Source organism: Talpa europaea (genome assembly GCF_964194135.1).
Source record: "Talpa europaea genome assembly, chromosome: 9".
Classification (NCBI taxonomy): Eukaryota; Metazoa; Chordata; class Mammalia; order Eulipotyphla; family Talpidae; genus Talpa; species Talpa europaea.
Genome location: NC_140076.1, coordinates 73261535 through 73288003, shown reverse-complemented (window position 1 = coordinate 73288003; position 26469 = coordinate 73261535). Strand labels below are relative to the sequence as shown.

The 26469-nt window shown below is 47.1% G+C and overlaps 1 protein-coding gene across 1 annotated transcript in view; it reads left to right on the top strand.

Annotated features, from left to right (window-relative positions):
* Positions 1–26469, top strand: part of GFPT2 (glutamine-fructose-6-phosphate transaminase 2) — a gene marked incomplete at both ends in the record, with an annotated part of 90889 nt that overhangs the window by 43973 nt on the left and 20447 nt on the right. Inside the window, 7 exons of the mRNA XM_084242380.1 lie at positions 3777–4121; positions 17656–17763; positions 18720–18818; positions 19284–19409; positions 20989–21047; positions 21759–21893; positions 24203–24264. Coding sequence (XP_084098506.1) covers positions 3777–4121; positions 17656–17763; positions 18720–18818; positions 19284–19409; positions 20989–21047; positions 21759–21893; positions 24203–24264 — 934 coding nt within the window. The remainder of the gene's footprint in view (positions 1–3776; positions 4122–17655; positions 17764–18719; positions 18819–19283; positions 19410–20988; positions 21048–21758; positions 21894–24202; positions 24265–26469) is intronic.

Genomic DNA, 26469 nt, shown 5'->3' with positions numbered 1-26469 from the left:
GGTAGTGACTTGCTGTACCACTTGTAGGTGTGGTCTGATACCTTGCCACACCTTGTCCTGCCCACCTCAGGACTTTTCAATCAGGTCAAGACATCTGGGGTGACTCACCTAGGTTTCCCAAACTCCAGCCGCCAAGGGTACCATTCAAGGTTGCCCTAGAATTTCCTGCTCACCTAGATGGAGTGAGCCAGTGCAGGGCTCCCCCAACTCCTGTGACCCTCCTCTAAAGACCTTCCAGGAAATCCTGTGTTCCATCGTTCTGGGTTGGGCTGTGTCTCTAGGTTCCAAGAACCAACACTGAGGTCTCCGTGGCATTTCTGATGCCAGAGGGGTACGAGGAAATCAGGAGGTAAAGGTGGCCATCCCTGGACTTCCGACAGCCATAGCCCGGCTCAGGCAGGTTGTGACTAGTTATTGAGGACCCTGATAAATAGAGTCAGGACATTACAGGAGTTAGAAGGCAACTCTTACCAGGCTGTGGACCTTATAATGCTCCCCAAGCCCCTGCAGAAATATCCCAGGGGAAAGCAGCTGAGCAGTGCCCTATGGCAGAGGGAAAGCGGGCACATTCCATGTCCACCAGGACACTGCAGGACTTGGGGAGGTCTCTGTGTTGTTTGGGAGAAGCTAGATCAATGAGCAAACTTTTCAACTACATAAAAGTTGGCTTGAGGTTTGAAAAAACTATACAGATAAAGAAGCCATGTTTGTGGCTGCCATTTGTAATACCAGTGCTTGTTCCTGCTCTGTCAGCCAGAGTAGTCAAGGTCACCTTAATATGTGGGACCAGAGTTGTTACAGGGCAGGGAGAGAGGCACCCTAAAGCCCCCAAATCTGTTCATTTAAATAGGCTCTGCCATCCACTGCATTAAGACAAAACATATTTTAGTGCATAAGACCTCCGATACAAAGGAACTTTAATACAATTAGTGTGCAACAAAGATAAAACAAAAAATATAGTTTCCACATCAAGCACCCAAAGTTACCCATCCCCGCATAGGTAAATGTCCCGCCAAACAGGGTTGACCCAAAGCAAGGTCGAAAAGTCTGCCACAAGTCTAAAACACCTTCTGGTAGGGACCCATAGGAAAGGGGCAGAAACATCCAGATAAGTCTGGAAGGAAAAGGACAAAATCAAAATCAAGATAAAAGCTGCCACTGTTAACCTCCCCACAGGTCTCTCACCCACATCTGTTTTAGCCAGTCCAGGACCAAGAAGCAAGTGCAGCTTCTTCACATGTCTCTCTGTTCCATGTGCCTCCTTCAGGTCTCTTTCTGGCTCTCCATCTTGCTTCCTTCTTCTCCAGTCCCCTCTCCAGTTTCTTCTCCTCCCTGCTCAGCTCCATCCTTCCTTGGGTGGGGCAGGGACCACCCTGTTACAGAGTCAGCCATCGTGATCAGCTTTGGCACCATATGCCCAGGACCAACTGGGAGCAGACTCAGGACCCTGCCCCATCAGGTCCTGTGGGCTTTTGTTCTCTTCAGGATTACCCTCTTGGAAGCACAGCTATGAGACCAAGTTGGTCCAATCCTTACTCTTCTAAGAGGGGGCAAACCTGGGCCTCCTGATCCAGACCAATACCTGCTTCCTGACTGTGTGGCTTTGGTCATATTGCTTAATCTTGCCAACCCCCAGGGGTCACCTAGGCTACATAGGGAAAGGTCTCTGACAAGACAGGAGGCAGGAAAGGGTTCCAGCCAGCAGAGTCACATGGCCGGGGTCCAGCACCTGCCAAACCTGGACCTCAGTTCCAACAGGTTGAAAGAATCAGGACCTTATTTGGTTACCAATTACAGGTTTCCCTTGAGAGTGCCTAGGGGATAATGGGAATTTATTAAACCCTCATATTAAGAAGTCCAGGAACAGATCCTGGCTTTAGAGCCAGCCGAATCTAGGGCTCCAAAAATGTCTATCTTTTTCCATTCTAGGGATCCACTTTGCTCTAGATTGCTTCATTCCCAAATGGCCTCTACCCCACCTACCCCAAAGATAGCAAAAGTCTCCAGCCAGTCTACCCTCCAGCCAGCGGCACCAGTAGGTGCAGGAGAAGCTCATCTTTTCCGCTGTTTTCCACGATGTCCCTGACAAGGTCCCGCCTGCACCACATGCTAATTCCTGAACCAATGCCAAGGGCAGAAGCTATATGATTGGGCTCAGGTCACTGTCTCCCCAAAGGACTCCCAGGGGTTGGTCTCCAAGGCAAGGGCAGCAACTGAAGATATTCCACAAGGGTCCCAGGATTTATTCCACTGCCCAGCAGGAAGATGGGGACAGATCTGGACCCTGCTAGGACCTCAGGGTTCTGGAGTTCTGGTGCTAGCGGAGGGCCTGATGATATCATCCTGGCCCCACCTCAGTTACAGAGGATGGAGGCTGGTCTGGGACAGAATAGCCTGATCTTTAGACTCCAGCATCAGTCCTCAGGACCTTTGCACATGCCTGTTCCCCCTTTCCTTCTGGAGTCTATTAATTTCCTCTGCAACCTGCCCTAGCTCTACAGCCACCTGTCCTAATCCCAGGCAGAGCCTCATCAGCCAGCACCCTCCCCATTAGCTGGAGCACTCCCCTCCATGCATCTCACCTGGAATTGTCCAGGTTTCTGTGTGATGCGGAACAAGTTAGTTAGGATTTGCCTCCCACCACTTTGTAAGTACTAGGAGGGAAAAGCTAGATTATCCTCACTCAATCTATCCTAGATTATACTCACTCAGTAAGTCTCTAGCACCAGGACAGGCTAAAAACAGCTGCTTAGGAATAAGAGAATGAAGGAAGGAAGTGACCTTGTTCACTGGAGGGTGAGGGACAAATGAAGTGAATCTTGAAGCAGCTCTACTGTTTCCTAGCAGGATGACTCAACCAAACCTTCTAACTGTCACCGGAGCTCAGTTTCCTCAACAATCTAGTGGGTACAATAAACACCTCCTAGCCACAGGGCCTGCAGAGCTGTGATGAAGCTAGAGAGATGATGTCAGAGCAAATGCTCTAGACAAGACATAAAACGCAACCTTTTGTTCTCTGACACGAAAGAAGAGAATCTGTTTAGAATTTCGGGTTGTTGTTGTTGTTGTTGTTGTTTTTTAAGTAAAATAGAAAACACCAGATGGCTTCAAAGTATGCAAATGTTAGGCCAGTTCTTGTGACCTACCTCTGGAGACCCAGGGCCTAGAGCACAGAGGGAGGAGAGGGGGCAGCGGGGAACTTAACTAGGGCGGGGGAATACTGGCCCGGGTGACTCACTCGAATCGGGTTCCAGGCCCAGCTGCCTGGGCGGAGAGCCCCTGACTTGCAGGCCGCTGTGGGCCAACTGCAGGGAGGACAGGCTGGCCAGCGCCACTGAGGGAGGGGCGGCTTCCAGGGGCCCCCGGTCCTAAGTTCCAGGTCTGGAGTAAATCCTGGGTCCCATTACTGCTCTGCCCCTAGCTGTCTATTTTTGGCAAGGCCCCTTTGCATTAAAAAGTAGCCTCACTTTTCTTATCAACTAACCAGACCCTGGAGTTTTCTCTTCATCAGAAGGGGCCCGATTTAAAGTCCTACTGTGTGCCTTTCTGGTGCCCTGAGAGGCGCACAGAGGGGCTCACAGCTGGAGCACGCGTGTTATGCCCGACTTTGTGCTCTGGGCTTTCCACAGAAGGTCTTAATCCTCGCGACCTGAGTAGATTTCACAGACAGCCCCATTTTACAGACGGGGGAAACTGACGCCCACGGTCCCAGTCTCTTCAGTGGTTGGATCCCGGTCAGATATCGGGCTGCCTGCCTCCTCCCACCCCAATTCCAGGACCTGACGCCCCACGCCCTCGCATTACACATCGGGCTTGCACTGAGGAGCCGCCCCTCGCCTGCTTCCCCGATACAGGAGGTGCGGGGGGCGGGGGCAGTGGCCGCCGTTGTCACGACAACCGTGGACCAATCGGGAACGGGCAGGCGGGAGGCGGCGCCACCCCGGGCGGAGGGCTCCGGGCTATAAGCGCGGACGACGAGCGGCGGGAGCTCAAGTCCGCGGAGCGCGAGGCGCGGAGCGTCCCGAGAGCCCCGAGCATCCCGAGAGCCCCGAGCGTCCCGAGAGTCCGGAGCCCGCAGAGCCCCGAGCTGCGAAGGGCGCGAGTGTTAACCAAAATGTGCGGTGAGTCCCGCGTCCCCGGGCCCCCGCCCGCTGCCCCTCCTCTGCAGTGGTTGTGGGTGCCGGCGCCCCAGCCTTTCAGCGCCTGGGCCCGAGACCGGGCGCCAGGGACCCGGGGACTCGGAGGCAGCGCGGGACGGGGACGGCGATCCGCCCTGTGCTGCATCAGGGGTCTCACGACCCGCCCCGATCCCGGAGTGGTTGTCTCAGGGAGGTGTGGGGGAGGGGTGCCCGGCCCCTCTCTCAGGCGTCGGGAGGGCGACCCGCCCCGCCACAGAGGGTCGGGAATTGGCTCCGTCCTGGGCCTGGACGCTCGCCACACAGAGGTGTCATCGCCCTGTGTCCGGCGAGGAAGGCGTCCCTCGGTCGCCCACAAAGGCGGCCATGCGCGAGCTCGTGCATCCTCCGCGCGGGCGCCCAAGCCTTCAGCCCACCGCGCCCACCCGAGAGGCGACCCCGGCGAGGCCCTCCCGCAGCCCGCCGGGCCGTCCCCCGTGGCGCTGGGGCAGCGCCGTGCGCTCGGGAAGGGCAGCTCTGGCGTCCCAGAATGAACCTCCCGTCCCTAGAAGAGTTGATTTGGCGTGGCCGCCTCTGCTGGAAAAGGGCTCTGGGCGAGGCACGGGGAGGTGGCAGCATTGCCACTAGAGCTCCGCGTGAAGCTGGGGGAGGACTCCGGGCCGAAGAGCGGGCGGGATTCCGGGCGCCGCGAGCGCCAGGACGACCCGGCGCTGTCCGGCGCCATGGGCAGGGCAGCCGCGGCTCGGCGCGCACATCTGCAACTCCTTACTCTCCTGGCTGGGCCGCCTCCGCCGGCGGGGGAGAGAGCTGGGAACTTCTGCTGGGACAAAAGGTCACTGTGCCTTTTTTTTTTTCCTTGAGTAGGATTCAGTTACCCGTTCCAACCTCCTGTGACTGGAGGACCTGGTGGAACTTTTGAAGCCATGAAAGGCCTCTGTCTGACTTCTCTGAGGGCTGCAGGGTGGGGTGTGCCAGCGGTGAGCCCTGGGCCAAGGTCTGTACAGGCCTTGTTTCTGAGACCAGCGCTCCTCCTGGAAAAATGAAAAAAGGAGTAACTGACCAAGGAGTCAGCAGTCAGCTTTAGGGTTCAGGCTTCCCCAGGCTGAGCAGGCTTCTGTTACAACTCCAGCAATCATCTCAGGCTTCCCACACAGCCTTTGCAATGTATAGAGGTGCCTGTGAGCACTTCTGGGGAGAGAATTGAGGCAGTTTTCTGTATGTCCTTTGGGTCAAGGCCCTTAGAGCCAGATTAGTGTACCAAAACCCTGGCACTTAAGAATGTCTGCCCCTCTCTGAAGCCCTTCTGCCCCCATGGCTCCCCAACCTTCCATCCTTTCGCTTACTTGCATCCAGTTTTCTCTGATGTCTTTCTGAGCTTGGGCGTGGGGGAGTTGGGACTAGGTGGAAGGGTGATTCTCTCTCCTCCATTTCTCAAAATCATGACTTTGGTTCTGTTTTCTTAAAGAGCTGCTCATGTTTTGTCACCTTGGGGAAGGATAACTCTTGGGTTAAAAATACCTGTGTCTTCAAATCAAGGGTCACCACTGGAATGCCCCACCCTCCATTTCTCAGCTAAGTCAAGGGGTCAAGTGGAATTCCTGCCTGGGAAAGTTATTTCCTTTTCAAGTAGCCAGGAGAAAGTCTCAGCTGGGTACTAGTGTATCTTGTACCTCTTCTGACACTTGCTAAGCACCCTGGCATGGAGGAAGCTGTTCCTATGCTCAGAGTTCACAGCAGCGGCTGACTAGAATTGAATACATTGGTCTATTTATTTTGGTTTATGGTCTGTATGTGTACAGCAAGTGATACTGGTTTTCCTCTTATGGTGGTTACCTTTTGTAATGAATTTGTTTAAGTTTTCAAAAATGTAGCCAACTTTACAGAAATATGTTAAAGCTGGTTAATATATTTCTCTGGGCTGGTTGTAGCCCTGCTGAGGTCTGTCCCTTCCAAGCTCCACTCTCTGGGTTGTTACTGCAGGGGTCAGCAAGCGTCATGCCTCAGTCTATCCTTATCATTTGCCCAAGACCATGCTCACACTGGATCTTACTCCCTTTCTTCTTCACTGCTTCTCACACAGAGCCCAGTTTTGTACTAGTTGATCCTGCACACACATTACGCAGGTGCCCCTCGGCAAGTGTTGGTACACTGAGTTTAGCTGCAATGACATTTAGGTATTTGTGGATGGTCTTGTTGACATCAAGAGTTACTGGCACTTTGCTGATTTTTGGCCAATAGAAAGGCTATTATATTCTTTTTCTCCTTCCCTCCATCTCCAACCTCCATCTTCCATCTTCACTCAGCCACTAGTGCATGACTGCTGATAGAGAGAGGCCTTATGTGTGCCAGGCCCTGGGACCTCAAGGACATGATCCTCTTCTTAGTGCAGGGCAAAGTAGTGAAAGAAGCAATTCAGAGATGATCGATGATGATGAACAGGGACAGGATATTCCTGGAGGTAGATGCTGTAGAGGGAAGCCCTCAGGCACAAATGACAGCCTGGTAACCCAGGACAGTGTTTAATTTAAAAAAAAAAAAAAGTAGTTAACCAAATTACGAAATTGGGAGATTTCATAAGTAGGTGGGATTTTCAACTTCTCTTGAAATAATCTGAAGATGAGCACCCCTGAGTCCATATTCCTGAATAGAGAGCACAGTGGTTCCTAGGATGCTGTATGAAGTCTGCCATGTTCTCCCAAGCCTGGTTCAGCTGCCCCACTTATGTTCGTTCACCTATTGGCCCCCATGAGGTGTAAACTTGAGACTCTAGCACAGAGGAAGCAGGAGCACTGGCTTTCCCAGGAAGAGAGAGAGAGACTGGGACAGTGCCACAAGACCTGGCCTTAAGGACAAGCAGAGAGAAGAGGTTGCCAGGTGTGCCAGGCTGAGACACAGCATATACGAGGGTGTGGCAGTGTGCTCCATGCACATGGGGGCATGGAGGGTGGTAAAAGGACTGCACGTACAGTCCATGAATTCTTAAATTTCCCTGTCCTTCAACTACCGAATTTAATAATCTGTGAGAAAAAGAAAATAAGACTTGGCAGTGGAGAACAGGAAAATATTTTTTAAAAAAATTATTATTTTTTAACTTTGGTTTAAGGGGTACCAGTTCACGCCTCTTCAGATGTATGTTACCACACTACACCCACTATCAAAGCACCTATAATCCACTGAACACTTCTCCCTCACCCTCACCCCCTTCCTCTGGTAGCCTCAATCGTACAGACGGATTTCTAGGGTTTATTGTTATTTAGCTTTGTCGGTTCCTTTGTTTCATTTATTTATATTCCACATGGGATGAAATCATCAGATGTTTGCATTTGTCTTTCTCCTCCTGACTTATTTCACTTAGCATCATCTCCTCCAAGAACTGGATAATTCTTAATTTTTCCTGGAAGGTAAATTCCTTGCCTTGAATTTATCATCTTTTGTTCTAGTTGGTATATTAGCTTAACCATAAAAATTACCACAAGCTTGCTAATTTAAAAAAATATAAATTTATTCTCTCATAGTTCTGGAGACTAGAAGTCCAAAACTCAGTTTTACTGGGCCCAAATCAAGGTGTCTGTAGGGCCCCACTTCCTCCAAAAGCCCTGGGGGAGAATGTGCCCTTGCTTCTCCCAGCTTCTGGTGGCCGCCAGCATCCCTTGGCTGTGACTACATCACTCCATTCTGCCTATGTGGTTACAGAGCCTTCTCTTCTATGTGTAACTTCCCTCTGTCTCCCTTTTATGTCAATACTTGTGATTGCATGTAGGGTATGCCCAGTTATTCCAAGGAATCTCCCATCTCAATATCCTTAACCACATCTATAAAGACCTTTTTCCATATAAAGTAACATATACAGGTTCTAAGGATTAGAACCTGATAGCTTTGGAGGTCATTATTCATCCTGCTGCAATTGGGTTCTTGCTTTTAGGTGCCTTCCCCCAGTAGCCCAGTGCTGCCAAGTGATGGTCACAGGAACTTGATCAGAAGACTACCAGCAACCTCCACCACCACCACACATATGCTCCTCGTCCCCGAACTCTCAGACAGGATCCACCACAGGCATCAAATACCCCGTACTTCTCTGACATGGTGCCACATGCCCAGTTGGCCCAAACAGATGTCATAGTTTCTCTAAAAGTCAATTCCCGTGTGTAAACATGGTGGTGTATAAACACAGCGCCAGCCATGTCCTACCCCCATGCATGCACACACTCCTCCCTCTCATCTCTTCTTTCCAAGGAGCAGGTATGGTTTTACTCCTCAGAATCAGAAGGATCAGGACACATACACACAAATACACACACAATTTGCTTGCACAGTGGCCTTTTGGGAAAACTTGTCAAGTGGTCTCAACTGAGGAAACTGCAATCCAGATTACTAGACTCAGCGGAGGGCTCACCTTCTGACCCAGGCTCTTCTGAGTCTCAGTAGCCGGTTATATGTGACCCTCTTTTCCTCCTTGTAACAGTTCAGTTCACAGATGGATGCCTCGAGAGGGACTAGACTAGAGATGATGGCACATGGAGTCGGGCTGGTCATCACCTGTCTTGCTCCCTCCCTCTTCAAGCCACTGGAGCCTTATGAAAGATTCTCTTACTCAGTGATGTGCAGATAAATGCTTAACAACTGGCTCTGTGGTTTGCCAATTTCTGAAGTGCAAGTATGCTCACAGTAGTTAATTTCAGTAGTTAGTGTGAAATCTTTACCTTGGGGTTGGGAAGAGATGCACAGTTTGCTTTCCAGAGGCAGTCCCCACAGCTCCCACACCCCACCCCTCCTATTTACCGAATTCTGGTGGGCTTCTTAGAGAGGGCTTTGTGGGGGAGCGTGGGCAGCCGTAGCTCAGCTTGTGCTGCCCCCCATGACTCCTCCCCATCTCATGCTCTTCCTCCATCCAGAATTTTTATTCATCAGGAGTTTCCCAACTTCAGAGAAACCTACTGGAAATTTTGTGAGATAATGTTAGTTAACATTGCTTTTAAATGGAAGATTATTTTTGGAAGAAGGGAAAAAATGGATGATTATTTTTATGTTTAGCAAAATTACCTTATTAAGGGGACTAATGAGGTTATGAACACTTGGGGGAAAATTCTGAAGTTTAATTTGATACAAAAACAATTATGCAACTTAAGCTGATCATCTGCCTCTTTTTAATTTTCCAAGGAAATACTTCTGTCACTGAAAAAAAGTTCATAGCCAAATTTTGGCAGTTTCAACAAGACTGCAGTTGTTTTGTTGTTGTTGTTGTTTTTAGTGTAATTTAAGAATATATGTTGCTTGGGCCTCCCTGGTGGCGCAGCAGTTGAGCGCTGGGTTGTGAAGCTGCCCGCAGCCTCTGCAGCGCCAGCACCGGTTCGATCCCCGGCTGCCAGGCAAGGGTCCCACATGGCACGCAGACCTCTCCTGCAGCCTGCTGCTCCCCTCAGCAGTGTACTTAGTCCATCTGCCTGTTCTGATCCCTGCTCTGGCTCTGGTGAATTCTCTCATCCTCCCGCACTTCTGACTGTACCCCAGTGCTTGTATAAATAAATAAATAAATCTTTAAAAAGAAAGAATATATGTTGCTTCTCCCTCGTGCTCTTGGTGAAATCCTAAAATGACAAGGACACGAGGAATTTTTCTATTAAAAATAGAAATACGTTGCCTACGTTTACTGCAGGAAGCAGAGTCTCCTGTTATCTCAGGGATTCCAGCTGTAACGGTTAACCCAAGGACTTCCAAGGAGGCCTGAGACAGAAGCTGTGCAGCCCCGTGCCTGTGCGTGAGAACCGGGCTGTGGGCCATCTCGCTTCCTTCACACCTCTTCTTAGGTGGGTTTCACGTCTGCAAGGAAGCAGCAGGACTTGCTCCACTTTTTTTTTTTAATTTTTGGTTTTTTAATTTTGTGTATATTTTACATCATTTTTCATTTTTGTACAATGTATGCATTTTCATTTTGGCTATAGTCTCCGTACAATTCCCACCACCCTTGTAGTGATCCTACTCCCTTCTCCCCCCATAAACTCATGCAATTTGCAGCAACATGGATGGAGCTGGAAGGGATCATGCTCAGCAAAATAAGCCAGAAAGAAATAGAAAAATACCGGATGGTCTCACTCATAGCAGGAATCTAGAAAACCTAAATAAGGGATCGGGAAAAAGACTAATTATAATAAAGTAAAAATCAAAATCAACAAGCAACTATAAACCTTGCTCCACTTTTGAATCAAGTGGCATTCCCTAGTCCACAGAGCAAGAGTGGACTTACAGAGAGGCCACAGCCTCCTCTGTAGACCGTGGCACAGTTGACCTGTCCCACATGGGGACCTCGCACAGAAGAGGACACTTGCCCACCCTCCTGGCACGCCATACACAAGCAGATGTACACATTCACACACACTCTCTCACATATAGTCAATGTTCAAGTAGAAACACATCGATACCCATACACTCAAATTTTATGAGACAGAAATCCAGCTTGCCATGTCTTCTGTCTGGGTGAGGATTGATCCAATTTGGGATGTAAAATAGCCTCTAAACTCTGGTAGGCTCATGGACTAAGGTGCGCTCCTTCAATGCTGAGAAGCATTGACTGGTAAAAGTAAGAACAACCTGAGTCTGGGCGGTATTCCTCTCCCATGAGCAAGCGCCTGCTCTGTGCGGGGTATAGGCTGGACCTCTAGCTGGGACTGTCCGTCCCCACTTTCAAGAGATCAGTGCTTACATGGACAGTTCCCACTTACATAAGATCAGTGCTTTCACTGGGAAGTGGATGCTTCCAAATCTTCCAAGTGGAGATTTTCTAAAACTATAGGGCAGGGGCCTCTGCTGGTGGCACAGGCGGTTGAGCACGGCGCTGTGAAGCTGTCCGCAGCCTCTGCAGCGCCAGGGCTGGTGAGGGTCCCACATGGAGCAGCAGACCTCTCCTGTCTTGCCTGCTGCTCCCCTCAGCAGTGTATTTCATCAGTCTGCCTGTTCTGTTCCCCGCTCTGTCTCTGGTGAATCCTCACCTCCCGCACATCTGGCCTGTACCCAGGTTCTTGTATGGATAAATAAATAAATCTTTAGGGAAAAAAAAAAAACAACTGTAGGGCAGGATCAGAATATGTTGCTAAGCCTGCCCACTGTGGACTTGGCTCAGTGTCCTCACCCTCCCAGCCCCACACAATCCCTTCTCACATCACCACCTGAGTTCTCCAGGGGTTGTAGAGAAGCTACTACAAGTTCAGTGCTCCTATGCTAACGGGACACTCAGATACTGCCTCCTGATAAGGTTTTTGTAATTCTCTGTCACTTTTTAAGTTTGGTGCTGCTATCTGTGTGGCTGGACCTCTTTGGTGCCTTTGGTATCTGGTTTCTGTATTATCTCTTAGGTCTTATGCAGAGGGATCATCAGACTCCCCAGAGCCCCAAGGTAAGCCCAGGCCAAAGGGCCACAGCCCCCTCTCCCAGGCTTCATCTCCATCCTGCATCCCATCTGCCTCTTCCAGGGTCCCACCAAGTTGATCTCGGTTTCTCTCTCTCTGGAATCCTTTCTCAGTCACTTTCCCTATCAGTTTTAGGAGTGGGATACTGCAAAGCTGCTTGGAAGCCCTGTGTACAAGATGGGTGGTTGGCAGAGAGCTTGTGTTGAGTCTGGGGTTTGGCTGCAAACCACCTCAGTAAGGGTCTCACTGTCACACCTGTGCAGGGGAGGAAGGGAAGGAGTGGAAAAGAGCCTTGCTGTGGTTGCTTCAGTGCTGTGGGGCAGGGAAGAGAAGGTAGAATCAGAAGCAGGAGTGTCCCCAGTGAGGAGCTGGGCCCCCAGAGTTCAGGGGAGGGTGTGTCAACACACCTGGACCTTACCAGGGGGCCTCAAAGGTCTGTCCATTGGGGACCAGGTAGACACTGCAGCCACAACCCCTTATTACCAGCTTTTCTTGCCCCTGGGGGTAGAATTCTAAGACAGGGCTTATGCTGATTGGGCAAGAACAGCAGTAATGAACCCTATGCTGTCAGACAGACCTGGCTGTGAGTTACAAAACTCATTGAACTTGGAGTTGAAGATGCCCCATCTGTCCATGGGAACCACAGCCTTGGCACAGGATGTTGTGAGGATTAGACAAGATAAAGTGCTGAAAATATTGGTACTTGGGAAGCCTCTGTGAACTGTTTACTGTTAGTCCCTTCAGTGAAAATGTGGGATCCTACCTTGGAACCTGGTTCTTTTATTTAGAAGACTCTCCTCACTTCAGTCCTGAGATCATTAATTATTGCAATACATGCAGCTGGGGGGTAATGTTGGGGTGTATAAGCCTTTGTGCTTGTGGTTACCCCTGGATTCTGGCAGTGCACACTGACCTTGTGAAAGGAAATGACACTTAGGGCCTCCTGGCTCAGCCCTACCCCTTTCCCGGCCTTTCTGTTCCTTGTGCTCACCCTGAGGGTTCCAGAGCCAGGTCTGCCTCTGTGTTACTGAGTGTGGCTATATCTTGTGGTCTAGCTTTCTCTCACTGCCTCCCCATTCATTCATGCATTCATTCACTCAACAAATAGTTATTGAATATCTAAAATGTTCCAGGCTCTGGGCTAGGTGCTGGAGGTAAAGTGATGAATGAGAGGGATAAATAAGACAGATATGGCCCCAGCCTCATGCAGGTTACAGTCCAGTGGGAAAAGCAGACAAAAAACCAAGGAGGCCAGAATCAGGTAGGAAATAAACAAGGCTACATGACTTTAAACCAGGAGAGGGAAAGGCTGACTGGGCGCCCGTGAGTTAACCCCTGCAGAATGAGTCGAGGTCACCTTTGCACTGGGCCAGCCCAGGAGCTCACTGCCTCTTCTCCACTTTTCAGCTCCCAGCCCCACTGCCTGCAAATCCCTAGAGGTGCTGGAAGGTTCCTGTGCATCCTGTACTCTCTAACCCCACCCATCAAGCTCCCCTCATTGGTCCATCCTGGCACCACAGAGCACCCAGTGATGAGACCCATGTGATATAGAGAAATGGTCATGGGATGAAATAAATCTTGATTCAGTTGCAGCCAAATCATGCATTTGGTTTAGCTGTTTTTCCCCCAAGTGGAAACCAAGAAGAAATAACAGTAAAATGGTACTATTTCTCCCTGAGTTTAGGTTCAGGATCATTTCTCAAGGGTTTCCCAAGAACCACATGCATCCCAGCATTTGTATACCACACCTCCATTTAGGAAGCTCTTTGCCCACTCTATTTGGAGGAACACCTATTGTGCAGCAAGTACCATGCTGGGAGCTTTACAAAGGCTCCATGGATCCTCCCAATAACCCTTTAAAAGGAGCACTGCTCTAGGCTGGGCAGAAAGCAAGATTGACCTGGGATTTGAAATCGATATTTGGTGCAGGCTGCATTCTTCAGCTGCCACACTGTGCTTCTTGGTGTCACAGAATAGTGAGTGGCCGAGGAGGGAGGCACTCAGGTGGATGTCCCCGAGCCCAGCCTTTTGTACTAGGAAGGCTGTGCTTTCTCTCATCTTGTGACTGTTGGGCATCCAGGTAAGCCATGCTAGGGAGCTGTAGTGATGGCTGTGAAGTCAGATTGGACTGAATGACAGCACCATCTGAGTCTGGAGGTCTGGAGAGCCTCCTGTCCACCGCTCACCTGTGGCAGAACCTTCACTTCCCTGATCCTGCCAGACATCCCATGGCCCCCAGGCTTTAGCTGCCACAAACAGCCCTGAGCAACTATCCTTATACTTGCACACATGCGTCTCAGCAAAGATTTGGATTGGCTACATTCCTAGAAGTACAACAGCTCTGGTCAATAGACATACATCTTCAGTTTTGAGAGCTTGCCAGATTGCCTTCCATAGAGGGTGCATAAATTTTAGCTCTCACTTATTGTCAAACTGTTTAATCTTTACTAATATAATAGACTGAAAAAAAATAGACTCTCATCATAGTTTTTATTATGAAACAAAGGAATTCCAGAAGTCAGTTCTGGCATGAACAGCAAGCAAAATTCCTGGGAATGCAGCTTTGTTGTACTTCATATATTTTTTTAAGATAGTAAGACTAGAATATAAATGCTGTTTTATTAATTTCATTGCAGCAGAGCACAGGGAGTATCTAACCAGGAGGGTAAGCTTCCAAAGGAGAGAGACAATGCTTAATGAAAGAACTTACTGAGTAGCATGGAAGAGATTTTATGTTGAAAGTTCTATTTAGGCTTTCTTTTGCAATGACCTTGAAAACCTTGGCATCCCATCACCACCACAGTAGTTTCCCACACTGCCTAAGTGGCCATGGAGCCTCCTGGCTAGGAGTAGACACCCATGGCCCAGCCTACCAGGGCCTCTGGTGGCAGCTGCTACCCCTACCCCGGGAGGCTGTTGTGAATCTGAGAGCCAGAGACCCCTTGAAGAACATACATGCCTGACATGAGTCTAGAAGTGAGGTTTGGCCCAAAGGAAGTAGGAGTCTGGAGAGCAGAGAGGTAGAGTAGTCTCAAAGAAGCATCTTGGATTTAAAGTTTCTGCAGAGTTGTGTGTGGACCTTTGTGCCATCTGCAGTGCCTGTCAGCTTCCCTTTGAGAGGGGCAAATATAGTTCTAGAATGATCCCCAAGGTGCCAGGAGAGTTTTGTAGTTAAAAAACAAAAAATGATCCCTGAGTTGTTCCATCCTACATGTAGCCACCTCCCATAGCTATGTGTCATTACAGTGACTGGAATTTGACCATGTCCCTCAGGAAATATTTTGAATTTTTGCAGAAAAATTAATATTATGAAAAGTTCCACCTACATACAGATTCTGGTGGTAGTTGCACAACTCTGATGATATGAAAATTTATTGCCCTGTACACTCTAAATGGGAAACTCTCATGGCTTGACTTAAATCCCAAAAAAGCTGTTAAAAATGTTTAATATTTACTTTAAAAGGTAACTGTCTTTTTAAAAATATATATGTAAGGTAACAAAAATACATCCCATGCCTAGACTGTAGTTTAGAGTAAAATGTGAACTCCTGGGGCACAAGTGCTCAGTAGGCGCCCTCACCTGCACACACACCTTTAGAGCAGTGCCTCTCACCTGACCTGCAGTCAGCCAGGAAGACAGAAATAGCTGGCTGTCAACATTATACTTGGCAATTTTTAACAGAAAATGCCTATAAATTGCTCAGAAGGACCTCCCTGGTGATGCAAGAGATTAAGATGGAGCCTATGAAGCTGTCCGCAGCCTCTGCAGCTCGAGTTTGATACCCGGCCGGCCAGGGAGCAACCCACATGGCGCAGCAGACCTCTCCTGACTTGCCCGCTGCTCCCCTCAGCAGTGTATTTCAGTCAATCTGACTGTTCTGTTCCCCATTCTGTCTCTGGTGAATCCTCTCAGCCCCCACACCTCTGGTCTGTACTCCACTCTTGTATGCATAAATAAATAATCTTTGAAAAAAACAAAAAAAAAATTAAATTGCTCAGAAAGCACACTGTACATATTTTAAAACATAAACTCTGTATCTTAAATGTGTGTGCAGATACATTCTGTGTATGATGATGTGCAGTACCTAATAATGCAAAATATTTTTAATACTATGTAGTTTGAACGTTTTTTGACTGAATTTATCTAGCAGCTTTTCAGTAAGTTCAGTGTTCATATGACTGGACCCTATTTACTGCTTAGGGATATGACATTCATTAAACTGAAGTTTAATCATTCATTCAGATATGCTGTGTTGACTTCAATCTTCTTAACAACTAGAGACATTGGTGTACAACATGATTTGGCATATGTCTATATTACAAAATAACCACAATAAAATAGCACAGATCTCATGTAGTTGAAATTTTTTCCCTTGTGATGAGAACTTTGAAGATTTACTCTTTTAGTTAGTAAGTGTACAATAGAGTATTGTTAACTGTTGTCACCATGCTGTGCATTACATTCCCAGAACTTATCTTACAACCTTTGAATCTTCTGACTACCTACACCTAATTCCCTCAACCCCTGCCTCTGGCAGCCACCAATCTTACCTGTTTCTATAATTTTTTTTTTTAAGATTCCACTTAAAAATGAGACCATATAGTATTTGTCTTTCTCTATCTGACTTATTTTGCTTAGCCTAACACCCTCAAGGACTACCCATCTTATCCCAAATGGTAGCATTTCCTCATTTTTAATGGCTGATTAATGTTTCTATCTGTGTGTATGTAGGGGGTGTGTGCACATGCACTCACATGTATCATAATTGTCTCCATAGTTGTCTCCATATATTGGCTATTGTATTGAATGTGAGGGTTCAGATATCTGGCAAATTTGTAATCCTGATTCGACCTTTCTGACATCTTAGCAAAATGTAATTGAGGAAAATCAACCTCCTTTAAACCCTGCTCCTCCCCAAGGCATAGTTGCCCTGTGATTTGGAACACTTAGTCGTGAAGTCAGGTTTCCTTTGTTCTTACTCCTGACTCTGGCCTGGTAACAGAATCTCAGGCTTCTCTTCCAAAAGGGACAGGGAGAGTAATGTCAGGCCCAACCTCTAGGCTGCAAGCTCTGATTGATATCTGTATGGGAATGCTTAGTGAAGTGCCTGCACATAGTGAGTCTTCTACTCAGAATATACCTGAAGCCTAATGACTTTTCATGATCCATGCTGTTGCTGCCTTCATTACAGATTCATGGTCACTCTATCCCACATACATTTATTGACCAAGAACTGCGTGTTGAACATGGTAAGAAATGTAAAGATAGGAGTACCAGCGTGGGCCCTTCTCAGGGGATGTGGGTCCCAGTGTGCAAGAGCATTGGGGTAGGCCAGAGCCAGGCACACTTCTGCCTGGGGCTTGGACAGCCTGGTCTGGGGGGTGGGGTTAGAGCTAAGCTTAGAGGTGGGCACAGAGGAAGAAAGAGAAATTTGCGGATAGAGGGCTGACAGGGCAGGATTCATATTCTCTAATAGGGGAGTGAGGTGTTTAGAAAGAACCAATATGACTGTGACTTCCTACTTGGAAAAATACTACTGAAATATGAATACAGAAAATAAAGCCAAGCTTGTAGGCTTACCTTGATAGTAAAGATTTTTCAGGTACCAAGAGATGGTTTTAATCTTGCTGTTGTAAAAGTTGGGTTTATAGACGTTAAAGTTCCAAACAGCAGGCCCACATGGAAAGCAGAAGCAAAGTCCCACCATAACCTCTTCAGACTCTTCCCAGTTGTGTTCTGTGTAAATCAAGGAACCCACATAGGTGTGATTTCCAGATGTCCCTTGGTGGTTGGGTGGTTTGCTGATCTTTGCTGTAATAATTGTTTCCTGCGAGTGTGTCCATAAGAAAAATTCTCTGCAGAGGAATTGCAAGGCCAAGGTGTGTGCTTGTGCTCTTTGCATGCTTCCTGAGTCTCATCACATGCAGAGGGCTGCGTCCAGCATCCTTCCGGAAGACGTAGGGGAGGCTGGGTCTTGCCAGGGAAGACCACTTTCCCTCTGTGGTCAGCCTGGGAGTCCTCCAGCTATGCCACCACCGCATCTGTGCCCCCCAATGTGTTTTCTTCTAAATACAAGCCAAGTGTTTTATAGACATGAGGTTTCCCCCTATTTTAACAGGAATCTTTGCCTACATGAACTACAGAGTTCCTCGGACGAGGAAGGAGATCTTTGAAACCCTCATCAAGGGCCTGCAGCGGCTTGAGTACAGGGGCTATGACTCGGCAGGTGAGCCCTGCAGCGTGCAGTGTTATAGACATAAATCTCATTCATTAAAGACATTTGAAAAATTCTGTAGAAAAATGGAAAGAGGAAACAAGGCTTTAAAAAAACTATAAAAAGTGCCCCCCATAAGTATCATCGTGTCCTTCTTCTGGTCATTGCTGTGCACATATTAGGGTGATGTTGGGGGAGGAGGATCGGTGGTGTCATGCAGGCTGATTAAATGTCAATTAAATTTTATGCTGATTAAATGTCAATTTTGCTAGCATTTCATTCTGAAAAATTTCAAACTTAACAGAAAAGTTGAAGGGGTTAGTACCATGAATCCCTATGCATCCTTTAATCATATCAATAATTCTTTAATTTCATATTATTCTTTTCACTTAGCATGTTTGATTACTGTAAACTCTTCTAACAATCATTTATGAGTGGCTACATAATCTTCCCCTGGATGTCTGTCTCATTTTACTCCTCCATCACGGAACAGGTGGATATGTGGTCTGTTTGCCATTTTTAATTGGACAGTCTTAGGAAAAAGGGAGAGTCAGATAATTTCATTTCCCTATCAATTCTTAACATAAAGCAAATCATAAAAGATTACAGGAACACTAGTGCAATGCAAGGTGCACAGCAAGATAAAGGACTTCAAGTGAGCCTGCTGCCTTCAGTGGCAGAACTGGTGGCCCTCTCCCCACAGGCAAGGTCTCCGGTTGAAAACTGGGAGAGGCACTCACAGTCTGGGTTCTAGATTCACACTCCCTGCTCTCCAGGCATTCTCAGTCATAGGCTCCTGTATCAAAGTTGATTTCCTGAAAACTGCCCAATCTCTTCTGGGCACAAACCTGGGGAATAAGAGCTAATAAATCAACCACTCTGTGTAGCCCTCACCTTGGAATGGTACCTTGTAATGAAATGTGCAAGACAAAACTTTCAATACATAAAAGATCATGTTTATGCTATAGGTGTGGCAATTGACGGGAGTAACAGTGAAGTCAAAGAAAGACATATCCAGCTAGTCAAGAAAAGGGGAAATGTTAAAGCTCTTGATGAAGAACTCTACAGTAAGTGGAAAACACTGATAAACATGCAATAAACGCATGGGTCCCTGTGAACTCTTTTATTCTGCCGGCATTTGAGACTAAAAATATTAACCTATCCAAGTGTGGATACATAGAAGGAGGGGGCCTGAGCCCACATTGTAAAATTGTGTCTCCCAGGGTGTGGGATGGTTTATTTTAGGTGGTAGTGTATGGAGAAATTGAACAACAACAAAAAAAATTAATACTTAACGCATTTAACTTCTCTGCTTTCCCATTTATAGTGATGATGTATGATTTTCTTTTTAAAGTAAGTTTATTTCAGCAAAGTGAGTTAGGTTACTGATAAGTACTAAGTAAACAACAGATGGGTCTGGCAGAAATCACCAGGGTGGGGCTGTGCTGTGGCATAGCTGATGTGCCTAGGTATAACAGTGCCGTGTTGATGCTTATTTTTAAAGTATGGCCACATTTTTTCCTTTCTCTTAGAGCAAGACAGCATGGATTTAAAGGTGGAGTTTGAGACCCACTTTGGCATTGCCCACACTCGCTGGGCCACCCATGGTGTCCCCAATGCTGTTAACAGCCATCCACAGCGCTCAGACAAAGGCAACGGTATGTGCCACGGCCTTGCTTCCCAGTCCCTGCAGTTCTGCTGGCTTCACCCAAGCCAGCATTGATCCAGGCCCACTGCTAACTGACTTCTCAGCCAGCCTTGTCTTCCCTGGAGAGCCGAACTGGTGGCACTGGGCCCCAGACAGGAGGCAAACTCAGCCTGGCCCCTGGCCATTGCTGACCATCCAGCTATCCTCAGGAAAAATGGAGACACTTCACAAGGGTTGCTGGCTCTTGGATTCCAACCTATGAGGAGGACATGGTGGTGTGAGCAGTTGGAGGACCTGGACGTTGTTTCTCAAAGGCCTCCAGTCTGTTCCAGAGTGGTGCCTGGGGGAGGATGGGCTTCCCTCCTGACCCAGCTAAATCCACCCTGCTCATATGAGAGTGGTCTTGAGAGAACAGGTGCCAGTACTGAAATTTTGTAACTCAGTAACATCTGAGTTGCCTATTCCAACCCAGGACCCCTGCTTTGAGGCCTCAGCAACCAAAGGATTAAGATTTGGAGAAGCAGAGGCTGCATTTGACAGTCCGAGAACCCCCACCCAGCAGCAGAAACTTCAACGTGGCTCTCGCCTCATGTTTTTTAAAATTAATGTGATTGTACATGAAAGTCCAGACTTCTGGCACCCCTTGACAAACTGGAATATATGGTAACTGGGCTCATAGTACCTTGGAGTCACACTGTCAGACAGTGGGCCAAGATCAGGGAGCAGGGATATGGTGACTGCTTATGGTACAAGCTGTTGAGCACCAGGCCTGTTTGGTGCCTAGCTGCTTCCTTGTATCACCCCAGCTCTTGGGTCCCCCTTCTTTCCTGGGCCTCCAGGACAGTTTCCAGGTCCTGGTTCTCTTAAATTATAACCAGAACTCTGTCATGGGGAAAGGACTGGTAAGTTTGGAGCTCCAAGTGGCAGCTCTCCAGGACTCTGTGATCAGCCCTTAGGAATGCCAGGGTCTCGGGCAATAGGACTTGGGGGAGGGGGTGTGAGATGGAGAGAGCATAGTCCCAGACTCCTGCCAGGGCTTCCATGGCAGGCGAGACCGAGACATAACCTGGGCCTTCCAGTGGTTCTCCACTCTGAGTTGGGTCTGATTAAGTCAGGAACCCCTGAAGACACATATCTGGGCTTAATGAGGTGGTGCCTGGTGGACAGAATGATCTCGAGTTAGCTGGACCCCGGCCCAAGACAGCTAGGACCCCACCCCCAGACATCCTTGGATAGTACAAGTCTTTCCAAGCCCCGTAATAGAGTGAGAGTCAGCTATATCCAGTAATGGTGGGATGATTTCTAACAGGCACTTAGCTAAACCTGGGGCAAACCTCACTGCAGTTAATTGTCATGGATGTTGGGTCAGGTTGGTGGAGTCTTCCTATTGAAAGAGAAAAGTGTGTTTCCTCAGGTTTAAATTGTGGTCATAGCAGATGTCACTTCTGATTACTGTAAATGATCTTACCTTATCAGAAGTCAGAGCAGAGTTTGCAGAGAGTTTCAAGCTATTGAATCAATTTGCTTTGCCTCTAACTTGAATTTCACTTCTTCATAGTATTTCTCTCTTGACTAATCTTTTCTCCCAGAATTCGTTGTCATCCATAATGGGATCATCACAAATTACAAAGACCTGAGGAAATTTCTGGTAAGATACTTCCCTTAGGTAACACCCGAGTCCTTAGGTAACACCTGTCCCTTAAGTAATACCTGAGTCAAGTGGTATTGCTTTTCCCCAGAAACTTGCCAACTGAATCATTTCCCTCCAGAGGTCAAGACCTGAGCTGAGTGACAACCACTCTTGGCTACCTCACCACTAGGACATAAACTTCACCCCCAGATCAGTATCACCCCATATTTTTGGGGAGGAGATAAGAGGAGATAATAGGGCATTTACGTTGATCTCAAGAACCACTGCAGATTCACAGAATCAAATGAATACAAACTTCCTTTTATTCAAATATCTGTACTAAATAACAGATCGACTCACACTCCCAGTGGAATGTTGGCTCTGAAGGCAGACGATGAGTAGAGTCTAAGTATGAAAAGGTTGTGGTGTTGCTTGGGAAGTGGGTGGACTGGACTCAACAAATTTGATCATTTTAACTGCTGTTATTTCACAATGTCCAGATAAACAGCAAGGACATGCTTCTGAGACAGGATGATCTCAGGGAATGCTGGAATGACTCAGCTATGTTGGGCTGTGTGATTCTGGCAAACATTTCTCATCCCTTCCCTGTTTTCCTTGTTCTCACCTTAAGTCACTCTGAGAGCAACTCGTAAGGGAAGGAAGGGAGTGGGCCAGGCCAGTGTTGCGCAATGACCATTACCTGACATTCTGTCCAACTGAATATTCCAGGAAAGCAAAGGCTATGAGTTTGAGTCAGAAACAGATACGGAGACTATTGCAAAGCTGATAAAATACGTGTTTGACAACAGAGAAACTGAAGACATCACATTTTCAACACTGGTTGAGAGAGTCATACAGCAGTTGGTAAGTTACAAGTGAAAGTCATTCATTCTTTCATTTATTAGCCAAATTTGCACAAATTCCTTGAGAATTGGAGATGGCTGTCTATATCCCTCTGGCTGCAAGATGTTCCCTCCCTGATAGAATTAGGGGAAGTTTTGTAGTTCTGGTTGTCACCAGCACCTTGCTTCCCTTGAACGCCTCTAGAATTATAATTGGCTCTCCAATCTGTGATTTCTTTTGTGGCTTGATTGTAGTTTGGTGGTGTCAGCTTTTCTGTTGTGTGCACTGTTCTTTACATACCAGAGATGAAGTTAATAGATGTGGGAGATAGAATTGTATTATTTCCTGCTATTTCGGGAATGCATTCAATAATAATACCCATGTATTCTTACTGAATAGAACTGGACGGAATGAAGAGACAGCAGGTGGGAACTTGGGAGAAGTTTAACTTCAGAAGAAAGGTGCACAGGAGTGACCCAGTGATGGGAGAGCATTGCAGTTCCCTTTTGTGATAGCAGATAGCGTATCACATCTGTGTGCTGAATGGAGTGGTCCAGGAGGGAGGAGGAGAGATTGCTGATGTCCCACAGTGCTGGACCTAAGAAAGAGAGTGCTCAAAAAGGGCAGCACACATTGAGGGGGGTGGGGTGGCTTCAAGCGAGCCCCCTCCTTGGAGGAGGAAGTAGAGCAGACCCAAGCCCTGTGTCGGATGGTTGGGGGAGACCTCCCACAGTCCTTATTCCCAAGAACCAATGCCACCAATAGCACCTACAAGGCAGCCACAGCCTGAGAATCTGGAACAGCTGGTGTGAGAGTTCTGCAGGTAAAACACTGTGGTTTAAAATATATCACCCTTTGGCTTTTTCAGAGCCTTTTGAAAAAAGTAAGTCTAGAGTCAAAACCATTTGCCCTATGACTCCCATTTTGGGGGACATGATGTAGAGGCCATCTATAAATAAGAGCTTGTCCTATACATGATGTGCAGTTGAATGTGAGGAACAGTGGAATGTTAGGCAAAACCAATTTGGTATTGCAGCATGCTATTTTCTCTTTTCCTTTCATCATTTTAAATTTGGAAATACTCCCACATGATGGCACTTTATAAACTTCATCACCTTTTCTTACCTAAAGCAACAAGGGCTCATTTTGGGCAGAGAAAGGGAAGTGTTTTTCTATTGAGTTCTACTTCTTCATTGTTAACAAAAGTGAAACTGTGACTGTCAGGATCCTTGGGTGCGTGAAGCTCCTTCATTTAGGATAGTTTGAAAAGCTTGTAGAGGCCTGGGCCTGCCGGCTCTTGGTCCTTCCAGTTGAGTGACTGAGTTTACACCTGGTCCCACAGAAAGCTAGGTCTGCCCAGGTCCCAAACATGGGGGAGTTCATATGGCAATCCAGATTTATTGCTGGTCATAATGTAACCAAAGTCTACTAGGATCATGGTGAATGATTACAGGGTGGTCAGAATGTAGAAGAGAATTTTACACAAAGGATTTAAATAGAAAGAGCAGTTGGAGTCTTGAGTTAGTACAACAGGATTAGTACAATGCATTAGTTCCCAGGAGCCATACAAGATAGGACCAGTTTCATTTCCATTCACCATGAGGAAGATGAGACACAGAGAAGGCTGCAAAGATTGCCCGACTGAGCGGAGGAACTAGGATTTGAACCTAGGCTGTTATTTGCCTTGAGCTAAGTGAAGGTCCTGGATTAGCCCCTTTAGTCTTCACAGTTGCTGACTCCTGACTCTGGTTCTCATTTCCTGAGGTTCTAATTGCACCTGTCCACCCAGTTCATCGAAAAACTGGGAATTGTTCTGCGATGGACCTGGGCAGGTATAGTTTTTGTTGCTCACAATGAAACCCACAGATCTTTGGCACTTGAGCATGGTACCTTATGCTCTGCTTTCCCCTCCTGATAATCACACTGTGGGAGCTCTCCTGCATTCTGCCCCCAAAATGAGGGAACCCAGGGCCACTATCAGTGGAGAGGGCCCCAGGGAGATCTCTCTGGGATAGCAAACCTGGCTTTACCAGAGTAAGCTGTCCCTCACTTTCTTTCTTTCTTTTTTTAAGTTTTTTAAAAAGATTTATTTTTTATGCATACAAGAACTGTGGTACAGGCCAGAGGTGCAGGGGGTAAGAGGATTCACTAGAGATAGCGGGAAACAGAACAGGCAGATTGAAACACTGCTGAAGGGAGCAGCAGGTCTGCCACTCCTGGCTGGAGATTGAGCTCTTGCTGCAGTGGCTGTGGATAGCTTCACTGTGCTGAGATTTAACCTCTTGCACCACCAGGGAGGCCAGTGCCTCACTTTCTTTCTGCATTTTCAGGAAGGTGCATTCGCATTGGTTTTCAAGAGCATCCACTATCCCGGAGAAGCTGTTGCCACAAGGTGAGACAAAACATGTTAACATTTCTGATAGCAATAAAATAAAATAGTTGTCAGCCTAAGAGAGAAGTAAGCTCCCTGGCAATTTGGAAGGTACTTGTTCTATCTAAAGGAAGGTTGTGACTTTGCCATAGAGAACGGACCCCACCATTTCTGTGGCTGACTTTTAAATTTTTTAAAGAGAAACCAGATAGTTGGGGTTTTATTTGAAAGCTCCACATTTTATAAGTTGACAACAAATTAAAACTGTGTAGGTGATTTTATTTTAAAGTTGGGCAGGTCTAGGTTTCGTGGGGATTGAAGCCTATGTAATTTCTAAGACTCCCTTTAGAAAAAGTATGTAAAACTTATGAACATGAAGGGGGAACAAAACTGAACATTGATTTGAATACAGTAAAGAAGAAGCTCAAAGGCCCAGAGATTAAATTTCATTACTTTCAAGCCAAGGGCACCCCAGGAATCAGTGGAGAAGACCTGGGTCAGCCTTCATATCCCTCTGTTAAAACACTGTGTCCCCCAGTGCTGTGTGGATTCACATAGGTGGGTGTGTGAGTGCCATCGGTTATTTTACATTTAGTTGGGTTGATTATCCATCTGTCCATCCATTCATCCACCCATTTATCCTTCCATCCATCTATCTGTTCATCCATTTGTCCATTTGACCATCCATTGAACTAATAATGCTGAGCACTTACTATGTACTGTGACCTGGGGACCCAATGACACCCAGCCTGTCCTGCACTTAAGGACTGGACATCTGTGCAGGAGGGGCACATCTGTGCAGAGTAGGGCAGAGGATGGTATGCTCTTTGATGAGGCTTGCAGGAGGGAGAGGGGAGAGTGTAATGCTCTGGGAGCCTGAGGGAAAGGAAGTATCAGCCAGGGGAAGGCAGGCAGAGGGACCAGCATGAGCAAAGGCAAGTTGCCCAGAGGAGCGTGACGTAAACTCGAGATGGTCTCCAGAGAGGGTGAGACTCTCCCATGCACATGTCACATTGCCTGAGCTGGAAATGATATGGCTATGTTATAATTTTAGTTTTTCAAAGACATTAACTTATTTATCATTTGGAATTTAATTCCTTCAGATAGTAGAATTATAAAATAATAGTTGGTCCCCATCAAATTTAGAAACCCCCCTTAAAATTCAGTATGATTATATTGCTATTTTATTCTTTTTTATTTTTTACATCATTGTTCATGTTTAAATAATATTTGCTCCCACCCGCCAGGAGTATGTTGCTATTTTCAATGAATGCAGAAGGCAGTGTAAAGCAGCTATAATGCTATGTTTCATAAGCTGTCTATAACTAATGACTCTGTAACCTGGCCCAGGAGAATCTTTGGGATGTCTTGGGAGCATTATGTGTCAAAAAGTTTAGGGAAACCACAAAGCTCAATCTGCAGCAATAATATTTGGCTGAGACAGTTGCCAAGGAATTCAGAACTTTCCCACTCTTATAAAGACTATTTAAGCTAGTTCCCTTTTGGACCTAGAAATGTCTGTGATTTGCTTTGGATACAATAAAAGATCATCCAAAATATTCCAGGTACTCACAGCACCTTCTTCAAAGCCACAGACTCTGCCACCCACTTTGTGTTGGCTAAGAATTCCAAACCAGATGGGGACTGTTTCTTACAGTGCACGTCCGTCGTGCACTTGATTTGCATGCTGCAGCTTAGAGAATGAGCGTAGAATTAGAGTTTGGAGACAAGAAACTATTAAAATCGTGGAATAATACCCTAAAAACATTAGCTCGCAGAAGTTGTGAACAGGAAAGAAATGCCATATGCAAAATGCTTTGCTGAGATTCTCTTCTAGGATACCTGGAGCCGGCGCAGGTGACCGAGTTTGGGGTGTTGGGGACAAGAGTTAGGGCCACCCATGGCAGCTTCAGGAATTCCACAGGGAAAATCATTGGCCCTTTGTAATAGATTCAGTCTGTGCAGGTTGAGGTTTCAAAACTGCACCCACTAGGTGTCATTCAGGCAGAGACAAAACCACTTACATTGCCTTATGTGGCCCACAAATTGAGTAAACCTCAAGTCAATCAGTGTCATGTTCCCCAAAGCTGGAAAACAACTGAACTAGGCAAAAGGAGGCAAAGAGAATCTTGGGGCAATCTGGGGTGTGAGGGCTGCATTTTGAGATGTGCAGCAGCTGGAGGCCTGTGTGCTGCCAGGACCTACTGACATCCCAGCCTCTGATCC